General features: G+C 38.7%; 7 protein-coding genes and 1 non-coding gene across 8 annotated transcripts; 6 read left to right on the top strand and 2 right to left on the bottom strand.

Annotated features, from left to right (window-relative positions):
* Positions 1-72: 72 nt before the first annotated feature.
* Positions 73-1,200, bottom strand: HEM13 (coproporphyrinogen oxidase; the record flags this gene model as incomplete). Its single annotated transcript, XM_455911.1, has 1 exon — positions 73-1,200. One exon carries the CDS (start codon positions 1,198-1,200, stop codon positions 73-75), a length of 1,128 nt encoding a protein of 375 aa, XP_455911.1.
* Positions 1,201-5,372: 4,172 nt separating this feature from the next.
* KLLA0_F18524g (uncharacterized protein) lies at positions 5,373-6,446 on the top strand (the record flags this gene model as incomplete). The annotated part of the gene is made up of 1 exon (XM_455910.1): positions 5,373-6,446. One exon carries the CDS (start codon positions 5,373-5,375, stop codon positions 6,444-6,446), a length of 1,074 nt encoding a protein of 357 aa, XP_455910.1.
* A 773-nt stretch (positions 6,447-7,219) lies between these two features.
* SNR47 lies at positions 7,220-7,329 on the top strand. Its single transcript, XR_002633612.1, has one exon. It is a non-coding gene; the product is annotated as a snR47 (small nucleolar RNA).
* Positions 7,330-7,588: 259 nt separating this feature from the next.
* Positions 7,589-8,497, top strand: ECM2 (Pre-mRNA-splicing factor ECM2; the record flags this gene model as incomplete). The annotated part of the gene is made up of 1 exon (XM_455909.1): positions 7,589-8,497. One exon carries the CDS (start codon positions 7,589-7,591, stop codon positions 8,495-8,497), a length of 909 nt encoding a protein of 302 aa, XP_455909.1.
* Positions 8,498-8,763: 266 nt separating this feature from the next.
* On the top strand, positions 8,764-9,255 carry KLLA0_F18480g (uncharacterized protein; the record flags this gene model as incomplete). The annotated part of the gene is made up of 1 exon (XM_455908.1): positions 8,764-9,255. One exon carries the CDS (start codon positions 8,764-8,766, stop codon positions 9,253-9,255), a length of 492 nt encoding a protein of 163 aa, XP_455908.1.
* Positions 9,256-9,650: 395 nt separating this feature from the next.
* On the top strand, positions 9,651-10,073 carry KLLA0_F18458g (uncharacterized protein; the record flags this gene model as incomplete). Its single annotated transcript, XM_455907.1, has 1 exon — positions 9,651-10,073. The coding sequence occupies one exon, from the start codon at positions 9,651-9,653 to the stop codon at positions 10,071-10,073; it is 423 nt and encodes a 140-aa protein (XP_455907.1).
* Positions 10,074-10,211: 138 nt separating this feature from the next.
* RSM10 (mitochondrial 37S ribosomal protein uS10m) lies at positions 10,212-10,835 on the bottom strand (the record flags this gene model as incomplete). Its single annotated transcript, XM_455906.1, has 1 exon — positions 10,212-10,835. The coding sequence occupies one exon, from the start codon at positions 10,833-10,835 to the stop codon at positions 10,212-10,214; it is 624 nt and encodes a 207-aa protein (XP_455906.1).
* Positions 10,836-11,169: 334 nt separating this feature from the next.
* On the top strand, positions 11,170-12,075 carry TRM7 (tRNA methyltransferase TRM7; the record flags this gene model as incomplete). Its single annotated transcript, XM_455905.1, has 1 exon — positions 11,170-12,075. One exon carries the CDS (start codon positions 11,170-11,172, stop codon positions 12,073-12,075), a length of 906 nt encoding a protein of 301 aa, XP_455905.1.
* Positions 12,076-12,176: the final 101 nt, after the last annotated feature.

Here is a 12,176-nt window from a genome sequence, read left to right as displayed (position 1 = left end):
TTGAAGCGTAAGAAATTAAGATCATTAGAAACTAAGAATTAAATACATGAGACGTTACATAAATAAAGGCATTCAAACCCATTCAACAGGGTTCTTCAATACTTGGAGTAATTTATCTTCTCTAGAGTCTACTTCAGGATGATGGTCATACAACCACGAAGCAGTCACAGGCAAAGACATCAAAATACTTTCGACACGGGATCCTGGAGTTCTTAAACCGAATTGAGTACCTCTGTCAAGGACTAGGTTGAATTCAACGTATCTGCCACGTCTAATTTGTTGCCATTGTCTTTCTTCTTCAGTGTAAGGCATATCCTTTCTTCTTTTGATGATTTCGAGGTAAGATGGCAAGAAGGCATCAAAACAGTTTTCAACCATTTGCAAGATTTCGTTTGGATCACGATCATCGACATCATCAAAGAAAATACCACCGATACCTCTGGTTTCTTCTCTGTGTTTGATATAGAAATACTCATCGCACCATTTCTTGTATTTTGGGTACAAGGCAACGTCCGTTTTGTCCAAAGCATCCTTGTGCAATTGATGGAACAATTTAGCGTCTTCCTCGTACAAATAAGAAGGAGTTAAATCAGCACCACCACCGAACCACCAAGCTTGTGGTGTACCGTCCGCATTCCAGGTTTCGAAATACCTATAATTCAAATGGGTGGTTGGCGCATGTGGATTAATTGGATGAATAACCATAGAGAGACCACAGGCGAAGAATTTTACTCCTGTTGCATCTGGTTCACCAGTTGCAGGATCAATAGGCAGATGCAAATTTTTGTGGTCCGCTTTCATAGCCTTGATAGCAGGTGGACTCAAGTTCCCATGAACCACACTGACATTAACACCACCTTTCTCAAACGTAGTACCATTCTGCAACACCATCGAGACACCGCCACCACCGTTGTTGCCACGATCCCAAGAATCGGCTTGAAACTTTACAGTATCCAAAGTTTCCAGACCCTTGGTAATTTCTTGCTGTTTCCGGCGCACTAAGGCCTCCATTCTCTCTCTAATTGGCACTTGTGAATCTGTCATCGCACAATGATAATATTTAGAATGTGTGTTAAGATGAACCGGTCGTTGAGTTTCTGTTTGCTTTACCAGACAAGTATACTGGATGTAAAGTTTTATCAATGATTCTGCTTGATTGGAGAGAAAAGGGCAGTATAGATCCAATGCTTCTCTTCTCATTTCAGTTGGTGAGTCGAATGGAATAATTCACTTTCGTTAATATAGTCAAAAAAAAAAAATCCAAAAAGCAAGCAGACTTCAAGATTCAGACCTGGTGATAATTTGGATAAAGGTAATTGAAGAAAAAAGGCTAGCTAGTTTCCACCGCATACAGGAAGAGGAAAAGATACGAGATACAAGAATCTCATCACAATAGTGGCAGTCCGAGCACCACAAGATGAATATAATACACTACTGTATCATTATTATGGTCTGAAACGGAGACATAGGCGTCAGCATTCGTTTAGTGTTAAACCGTATATACTGAAAAAAAAAGGTCAAGTGGAACCATTCGAACATACTACTATCTACGAGAGAAATAGAGGCTGAACCAACATACATTCAAGATACGACATTGATGGAGCGAGTAAAATTGGGTCAAGAAAAGGCTATCGAGTGATATGCTCGGAGTACCGTGCCTATTATCAATACGAGGTTGGCAGTTACGATGAATGACAGCTAGGATACGAAATTTTGATTATGTCAGCTTAGGCTAATGCATATTAGGTGATGTGTTTGTGGTAACCGAGCGCGCGGTTCGAGGGTTCATGCAAACTGAAAAGTTTCGAGAAATGAGTAGTAGCCGCTTTTTTGCTTTTTTATAAAAGTCGGGATCACGTGTTGACAGGTGAGCAGTAACAAGCCGGGGTTCGAATCCCTATCGTTCCTCTTTTCAGTTTATGATTCTCATGACTTTCTATGAGAGAAAAAGGGTCTTCCTGGTTTTCTTTCCGTGTATGCCACGTAAGTGCCGATTGGAATACAATATACACAGAAACAATTAGAAAACAATAGACCTACTAGCTTGTTAACATGAACCTTGGTAGTATGGTATCAAATAGTATTAGCTCCATACAGTTAGATACATTTCTTGTAATGTAGCCGTGAGAGTCAAAGAATACACTGTGCTCATGTTTTCTACTGGCTTTGTTTTTCAGTGATAACTTATTTCAAGCTGAAGATCGCGTTCCTTCCATGCCAAAAAAAATAATAACAAACTTCGTCGTAAGAAAATAGAAAGTTGATGAATTTTGATCTATGAGCCGGGAACATTCCACAAGAGAGAGCCGGCCAACAGTTCCTAATACAACCACAGCCTCCCCCAAGCCACCGTAAACATGTTGCACAATATGCACACCCAAGACTCTCACTTTCGGTCATATTATGCTTTGTACTTCGAGAAGGGATATCAGGTGTACTTGTCGTGTTGTCGTATAACCATGGCACTGCCTAGAATTCCCTATGCTTTTCTCTACCAGTCAGAATTGCGCATCCAACTATCTCCGGATAAACATATGTGATTTCGGATTCAGGTACGGCCGAGACTTCCTTTTTTCGAAATCCTCTTCCTCCCCGAGCACCTTAGTTTCCACTTTCGTAACTTTCGTAATATTGTCGGGGTATGTCGCCCAGAAAAACTAATCGCACTTACATTTCAATGAAAAATAAGAAAAACCCTTTTCAATGGAATGTTTTTGGAAATTGTCTAGGTCTTTTGTCGAGTGGAGTGATGCCTGTAAAAAATAACATTCTTACTACGCCTTTTTTGTGGAAGTTGTTCCGGGTTCTTGGTACCATTGATCCGTTGAGAAAGGAACGAAAAGTTGCACTTACACGGATCATATGAGCTACGACATCATCTAAGTGATGTCATCTCGTTTTTTACATTTTTTTTAGAATATTCTTCTATCTACGAATAGCGGATGTAAGAGAATTGCTCAGAAAGTTCGTAGGGAAAAACGCCAACGATTGTTTCAAAAAGAACCAGAGAAAGCAAAAGATTGGAAGGGTCCATGTTCAATCTGGATGAAACCTCACTCAACCATGCATGTTTTTTTCTTAGCTTTCCGTTCTTTAACAAGGAATAATGGGAATATACGCACAGAGGCAGTGGAGCGAACCCCTGATTGGGAAACTGCCGAGCTTTGAGGCTGATTCTTTCTAAGTTTCCTTTTGAACTGCTAGTTTCAATCATAGTGCCCACCAGTTAGCTCCAAAAGTATACTTAGATAAGATTGTTTAATCTACCAACAATTTAATAACTAACGTTTCTGGCAACATACCGGTTGTTATTTCCATGGATTGAGCAAAAAAACACCCACCACGACCATGAACCAAGACAGAGCATTAAGCATCGAATCGGCGAACTGAAAAATTCCTCTAGTAAACCCTTGACCAGCCGGTTCCATCCTAATCTCAACACTTTCTCGAAACAGGGACCTACAGCACATTACACCGTGCGACGCAAATGAAAAAGAAAGCTGAATTGAGTTCTTTTTCCTCGCAGAATCACAAAAAAATGTGAGAAAATGGAGTTTGGCTGTTCAGGGATCTAGACCTCTCCCGGAACAACTCTTTGGCTATCGATTTTTGTTGCCCAGACAGGGACCGCCACTTTAGATAAGAACGTAGGAGCATTCTTAGATAAACAAAGACACATCATTCTCCTTTCCGTCTTCTGGAGCACGGTGTCATTGATTGCCAGAATGGAAATCTAGTCTCTTGTCCAGAAGAGCATACAAGGACACAGCTCTCCACATTAACGACAGAGTAATCAGCTCTCGCCGTGTATTGGTTAAAGATAACCATGACCAGGAGCATATTTGTCTAAAAAAAAGAATACGTAGCTACAACATATACCTACATGCACACTGGAAATGACATTTTGCCAAGAAATTATCTACTGAGAAAAGCCAATTCCTGCAATCTATTCCTGAAGTTGGGTTTATTTTTTTTTTCTTTTGCTTTGTTTCCCATTTCGTACAGGTTTAGTTTTAAGAAAATGAAATAAAATCTCTCATAGTTAAGAAATAATAAGGTTACAATGCGTGGCTAGGTGGTTAGGTGGCTGGGGGTAGGTCCACCACCAAGAACACTAATTCTGTATGGTAAACGGGGTCCTAAGCCCATTGACTAAGAATCAAGAATGAGAACGAGGCTTGTGAGTTAAGGTTAGTAGGTGTAAGGAATAAGGAACTTGAAACATAACTGCTTCAGCCGATCATACGTACGAAATAACGTAAACTTTACCATCCGCCCTCTCCGCGTCCTGCGGAGTTTTCAGTGCGTGGCTATATTTTTCCTTAAACCCACCAAGGAAACAAACGTCGCTCGAGAGAAGAAAACAAACTATCCATGTTTTTGTGTAGAATTTCTAATATTTTACTAATCGCCGTCAAAGGAATAACTCGTACACCGTTGTTACGGCCCCCACTGGATCTTCGCATTTTCCTCTCTTTTTTTGCAGGAATTAGGGAAAATCATGCTGTGAGCTGTTCTTGGAGTTTGCCAAAGGATCATACACTGTTTTCCCTTCGGTGTTTTTTTTTTTGTCTTTTTAATTTCCTTTGATTTTAGTATGTAGAATGGAGTTTTTACGGTGGTGGATTCTTAGGTCTTAGCATGCCTTCAATATAGTTCCTCTATATGAGCAAGAAAGGGAATGGACACTTGATTCATGGCTACCTGTCTTTAAGAAATGTGGGCAAGGCACAGTTTTTTGACATGACTTTGGGTACTGATTTCTCTATTAAAAGAAAAAGTAGATTCCAAAAACCGCTCAATATTTGCCTAGCATTTTGGAGATACTCACATATTTTGTGCTAGGCACAGCGTATCTATAGGTTTATCTCTCGGCCCTGATCAGTTTATATATATATATATATATATATATGTGGATGCTTTTTATGATTTGGGTCCAGTTAATCATTACGTCCTTTATCGGTTCGTGGTTAGGTTTTTCATTCATTCTGCGTAGTTACCTACATTACAAACATTCAAGTCTTTCAAAAGAAGGGTTTTTGTGTTATATTATTTCCTTTAAATTGTTATATCATCATCCTATCTTCCTTCTTCCTAATTCTGAAGCTTTTAATCCGGCCGGAGACACTTTACATTAACGTGAGTAAAGTCTAACAGAGAGAAAGAGAATAGTCTTCTATAGAACAGCTTTACAGTACATGGTTCTACCCAGGGTCTTGAAAACTTAGATCCACTCCTTATTGTACTATCTCCTCTTTGTTTTTTTTGCCTTTGGTTCTTTCAGTTTCACATAGCCAGAAGACAAGGTACCAGCCAAAGCTTTCAAAAATACAAGTTTAAGGTCAATCAGAGAAGAGCTGATCGGCAAGATTATGTCTGTTGTCGAACAAAAAATGCCACTAACGAGTGGAATTGCATGGGGTTCCAGCAGTAATAGCTGTAATAACTCCGCTACTGATAATATCCACGCTAATATCAATTTCAATGGTAACTTGAACAATGTAACTAATTCCAACATCGTTCATGATCAATACGGAGCACCGGTACATCAAAGCTATAGCATAGTGGCTTCCACAATTGGCCAAAATACTTCGAGGCCGGTTCTACCACCTCTGCATATGGCTATCCATAGCCCTTATGGGGTTCCTCCTATGATGGGGGCTACACACTCTTCATCATCTACTGCATCATCACTATCTATTTCTTCTATGGCGACAGGATCGTCACCCTTGTTACCATTAGTTCTTCCACCTCCTACAGCATCAGCCGAACTACAAGCCAAAAGATCATTAGATAGGTTCTTATTCACAGGACCAGACCATAATCAAGTTCAAACCCAGACTCAAATTCATAACCCAAGTCAAGGTCATTACTTCATTGGTTCTGAACCTTTACTCCCTCCCACTCATCAACAAAAGCCCAGTTTCTCGAGCTCGACTTCTTCGCTTTCCAATGGTGATGATGTAAAAGTAGAGACATTGGATTCGGGGAAAAATAACGTAATCTCCAATAATGACATTCCACGCTCCAACATTGCTGGCTCAATGAACTCTTCCACATCAACCTCGCCTTCTTCTTCTTCGTATTCTACTCCAATTGCTTCGAAAAGTAAAAGGTCTAGTCGGCAAGACCGTAAACCAAAGGCAAGTCAACAGCATAAAATCTCCAACACAGGTAAACAGTCGAACACTAAAGACTTGCCATTAGCTGAAAGGAGAAAATACATCTGTAAGATTTGCTCCAGAGGGTTCACTACATCAGGTCACCTTGCCCGTCACAACAGAATTCATACCGGAGAGAAGCGTCATCAATGTCAGTTCCCCGGTTGTAATCAACGATTCTCAAGGCACGATAATTATATACAACATTACAGAACCCATTTCAAGAATAACCCAATGCCCGAGGAACAACAGCCTTCAATAAATACGCGGAGCTTGATACCATGACGCTTCCAAAGGATACAGATTAAAACCAATTAAACAAAAAAAATCCTCATAAAGTTTTCTCCCTTGTGTATTATACCCAAACGTGTACTGCTTGCATCATCACCACAGCAAATACTCTCTCTATGTTTTGTTGTAGTGATCCATCATTCTTACTTGAAATTTGGACCATTAAAATCTTCCATGGTATCCTCTTTTTAGGTAATTACCAACCTTAAGTTTAGTTAAACCTCACATATAATTAGACTAAGAAATTTGACCTCTCGTCACTATGAATTTGCCTTTGCTCTCTTTATATCTTACGTATCAAAAACGTTTTGGCATTTAGTTCTCTAAATAGTTTTTGTGTAATTATATAACACGCTTTGCCCTAATTCATGGCTGATGTTGAACCTTCACAATCTATATGGTCCATACAAAATTGTACCGTTTCTTGAGCTTGGTGTGCCAAATAAGCACTAGAGCATATATTGTTACCCGGATATTTCATTATGTAGTGTATGGGTGTCATTTGTTAATTTCAGGCCCAAGAAAATTTTTACCAACAGGTATAAAAGAGAGAGACCTCCTGTCACTGTAAGTTAGACTCAAGGTTACTTGATGATAACCAGTTTTTTACTTTTATTATACTCAGTAGCAGTTCCGAAAGACACCAAGGATACAAATATCGAGAGGCCTCGATATATTTTCATTGCTCACTGCGATCAATGGAAATCTTACCTTCTTCTAATCTATATACTTGCAACTAAGAGAAAGTGTCGAGAAAGCAGAATACAGTAAACTTTTTATGATGATACACCTAACAACAACAACATGAATTTCTTCAACCGATCAACTCATGAGGAATCCTTATTTTGACATAGCTTTTTAACCCTGATCCTTTTACATTCTGCTAGATCGCACTTTCTCTAATATTCTATGTGCGTATTCTTATAACTCTTAGTAAAGCTCATCTCTCTTTTGTAATTAAGTATCCGCTGCATATTGCAAGGTAATACTTTCACTATGGAAAGAATGAAAAGAAATTTGAAAAAAAATAGTACCAATGCGATGAGATGTTATCAAAGAAATCTGATTAATATAAGTCGAGTTCGTTGATCTTGTCATCGGTGGCACTGCCAGCAGAGCACAACGAGCAGGTGAACATGAGTCAGGATACTGGGGAGTTGAAGATTTGCGAACGGTGTTTGCCATTAGGGGAAAACACCCCAACTTTGATAAGATACCCCAATGGTAGAGAATGTAAGTTTTGTACCTTCCCATTCGATTCATACTCGTACACAATAAACCACACAACTTTTCATACCATATGCTGTCCTAAATGTGCTACGAAGAATCTGATATGTCAAGTTTGTTTGAACGACTTCGAACATGGAATACCGATGCATTTAAGGAATTCGATGAAACAATTGTTGAACGAGAATGCGGATTCAGTGATTCCGAAGAATGATATGATGAAAAGGTTCATTGGACTAAGCTCAAAACAAGTAGCACCGTTGAATATAGATAAATTGAAACAAGCAGAATCCATTCGGAAGTGGAGAGTTCGAGAACTGCCGTTTAACTCCAATGTCAACGATACCAAGGATACATTTTTCCTATACAATATAGACCCTAATCTGACAGAGTCTCAGATTGTTTCCCAGCTAATAGTCGCTACTAATAATAATTTGGAGCGTGAGAATACGTCATTGAAATTGAATTCGAAACTTAGGATCGCAACTTTAACATTCAAACAAGATCCGGATTTGTGGACACAAAAATTAATATCGATACTACCAAAGTTTAAAGTGGGACCCACCGTGGAGAAATGTTACCTTCTGATGAAAGGAAATAGAATCCATATAACATCTTGTCTATCAGATGATTTTGATGTCAATAATGTGAACTCAGAACCAGAATGGGATCGTTTGGTACAGAAAATTATTACAAAAGATGCCAAAATAATAGGTACGGAACCTGGTAAGAAAAAGGGCAAACCAAAATCGGGATCTAAATCCGATTTACATACTAAGTCTAAGTCTTCACGTCGCAGACACACACTGGATTTGTGACGGAGGGTTCAATTGAAATTTTTCTCAAGAAACACAATTTTGTTGTGACAGCCTTACGTGTGGTGTAAATACAGGCTGTCATTCTTTTATGTCACTTGAAAGTCGTATTTTAATATAAATATAAGCATACGGTCGATTGTGTATCTGAAATCACCAATGCATTCATAAAATATTTGCTATTTTCCAGAGCTCTCTGTGTGACCATCAATTCGGTTTTGCTTTTTCCGAAGACTTTCTAACATCAAATATTATTACATTCGCTACTTATGAATTCACTTGGAGTTTTGTTTTACTCTTTTCTATTCGCATTTAATCAATTGTACGAAATGGTTCTTTGGCCAATGTTCTCAGCTGAGCTCATTGGCAGTCCCACATATGCGTACGAAGATGTAGACAGTTTCCAAATGCATGTTCTAGACTCGCCGACTCAGATGCCACAAGAAGCAGTCCAAAAATCTGGTTTTAATGTACGTTTCCTATCCATTGCTTTGATATTCGTTATTATTCTACAACTTGTGAAAGCAACATCTCTCAGCATAGGCTATATAAAAGAAAATGCTACTTGTGCACTGGGTAATGCTCAGGTTATTACAGGAGCAGATGCTGACTTCATCGAAACAGATTTGGTAGAAGACATTTCCAATTATTATCCTTCGATGTCAATTAGATTCAATGGAAGCTCTACAGGAACACAAACCATTTTGAACAAACCTGCTGATGTCCTAATATGGGACAGAAGGATGTTTAACCCATTATGAACATAACAATAATCATGATTCCTAATAATTACAAAACTTAATACAATGCACAAAAAAGAAATACAACCACATAATAATAATACTGACCGTATATAAAACCTTGTAACGCTAGGTACATCTTAATTAGCACCAAATAGAATGGGAACAACCAATATACGTTCCCAGAGCATACACCTCATCAGGCTTTTATCAGTTGTTTTATTTTCTTTGTCTCTTCAGTTTAAACACCGATTCCGAAAGTACAGATTAAAGTAAAGACCTTAATTCATTCTTAATGAAGATCTTAACCTGGCGCTTTTGTCAAGGACTAACACAGGGAAAAGAGAGTCTGGTTAAATTTCTAGTAAACGATTATTAATTCGTGAAATACGTTCAATATCATATTTTACTAGGTTATGTCAACTCCAGAGCAGGCGTTACGGAGTTTGTTGAGAAGTGCTTATCTTTCAAATGAACCGGTTTCCGTTGATAGTATAGCAGCACTACAAGAATTGCTTGGTTCAACTCTTGAATTTGATCAAGACGATCAGCAGAAAGGAATGTCTGAAACTTATATAGACTCACTGCCCAGGGTGCCCAATAGTAAGTTAAAGGCAGAAGACACATGTGCGATATGCCAGTGCAATTTCCTCGACGACCCATATCCTTTAGTGGCAAAAGTTCCTCGCTGTAACCATAAGTTTGATCTAGAGTGCCTATCTATATGGCTACAGAACAACCATACATGTCCCATGTGCAGAGATGATCTCAGGTCAAAGAAAGTCGAAATTGACACATCTCAATGTGAACTTGAGGAGGATTTCAATATGTACGGATAAATCGATACATAATATATGTGATAGAGATTTGGGTACGTCTCGTTGAATTATTTATTGTTGTATATATACAGGCCTTCGAAATTATAGATATGTGCATGTTGTTTTGCTGGACCGGTGCCAGTCGTTCGGACTGGAATTTTATTGCAAATGTTTTTTGAATTCTGGATTGTTCAATAATTCAACAACCTTAGCACCAACAACGTCATCCAGACCTTGAAGTTGGGACGAGATATCAATATTCTCCAACTCCGGGCCGTCTTTTTTACTGTCCAAATCTATAGGTTCTCTTTGATATAAGTTACATTTGATACCAACACCACTGATACCGTGCTTGGAAATATATGATAATAAAGTTTCTACCAATTCGGTGTTACAATCGTATAGACGGATTAACCTAGCATGTGTATGTCTTTCAAAGTTCTCCTTCGACTTAGCCATCACGAATGGAGCTCTGATAACAGTCCAACGTTTTCTCTTTGTTGGTAGTGGTTTTGGCCCTTTCATTGGAATTCCTAAATAATAACCAGCTCTTAGAACAAAACTGGAGAAAAAGTCTAGATTTTCATTATCATATGAACGTAATTGGATATCAGCTATCAAATCACGGTGTGTTGGTTCGATCTTCAATGGTGCATGGTACACAGCTTCCACACATTTTGGGATTGGAGTCTCCTTGGCATTGAATGGAAGAATTTTAGGATTTAATGATGTAGTTGATTGGTACCTCACGAAACTACGTACAGCCTGCCTGAACATGTTCATTCTATGCGATACTAAATTTATCCACTGGTACTACCCACGCTAATAGACACTCGGATTGATCGCTATAAGCTTTAATTCGATCGAACTTATACTTTCTTCACTGTTAAAACCATGTATCACTTTAAAATTTTTCAACATTCGTCAAAAGCTTTGAAGCTTCGAAAACTGAAATCCAGTTACAGCTTTTATGATAGAAGCGGTAAATGAAGATAAACTGTCGCGAGTAGTTAAGTATTCAGTGGAAGGCGACCCAAGGCGATTTTCGATTTAGGAAGTAAACCGATATACTTACGGAAAATTAAGTAAGGCTTATCAAGACATCAAAAGGAAAACAATGGGGAAGAGTAGTAAAGATAAACGTGATCTGTACTACAGAAAGGCTAAGGAACAAGGATACCGTGCGAGATCCGCTTTCAAGTTATTACAGTTAGACGACGACTTTCATTTTTTGCAGCAGGCTGTACGAGTGGTGGACCTTTGCGCTGCTCCGGGATCTTGGTCTCAGGTCTTGTCTAGAAGACTATTTCCTCAGAGTTCAGATAATTCAGATAGAAAGATTGTTGCAGTTGATTTGCAGCCCATGTCACCGATCGATAATGTAATCACATTACAGGCGGATATTACACATCCTAAAACTCTACAAACCATAACCGAGCTTTTTGAGGGTAAGAAAGCTGATTTTATTTGTAGCGATGGTGCGCCAGATGTCACCGGTTTACACGATTTAGACGAGTATGTTCAACAGCAGTTAATTTTAAGCGCATTACAGCTATCTACCTGTTTGTTAAGAAAAGGTGGAAATTTTGTTGCCAAAATATTTAGAGGAAGAGATATAGACATGTTGTATTCTCAGCTTGGATATCTTTTTGAGAAAGTTATTTGCGCTAAACCAAGATCTTCAAGAGGAACATCATTAGAATCATTTATCGTCTGCCTTGGTTACAATCCACCAGCAAACTGGGAACCAAAATTAGATGTAAATTCTTCAGTAGAAGACTTCTTCCAGGGATGCGATATCGGTAAACTCAGGCTTGAAGATAAATGTCCCAACTATCATGAAGAACCAAGGTCCATCGCCACTTTCATTGCATGCGGTGGCCTTTCATCTTTTGACAGCGATGCTACTTATCATGTTGACACTTCGACTCCAGCACTTGATCCTGTACAGTCTCCTACCAACCCACCCTATAAAAAAGCTCTCGAGCTGAAGCGTAGAGGTAAAATGACTCGCGCAATATAGCATCTCCATGGTAATCTCTGTCATAATCCATTAAAAATACTTCATGTCTATCAAATATGCAAATAGCTGATAAAGTAATTTATAAATTCGCATTAATTAAA

This window comes from Kluyveromyces lactis (genome assembly GCF_000002515.2).
Source record: "Kluyveromyces lactis strain NRRL Y-1140 chromosome F complete sequence".
Taxonomy (NCBI): Eukaryota; Fungi; Ascomycota; class Saccharomycetes; order Saccharomycetales; family Saccharomycetaceae; genus Kluyveromyces; species Kluyveromyces lactis.
This window is presented reverse-complemented; position numbering and strand designations above follow the sequence as displayed.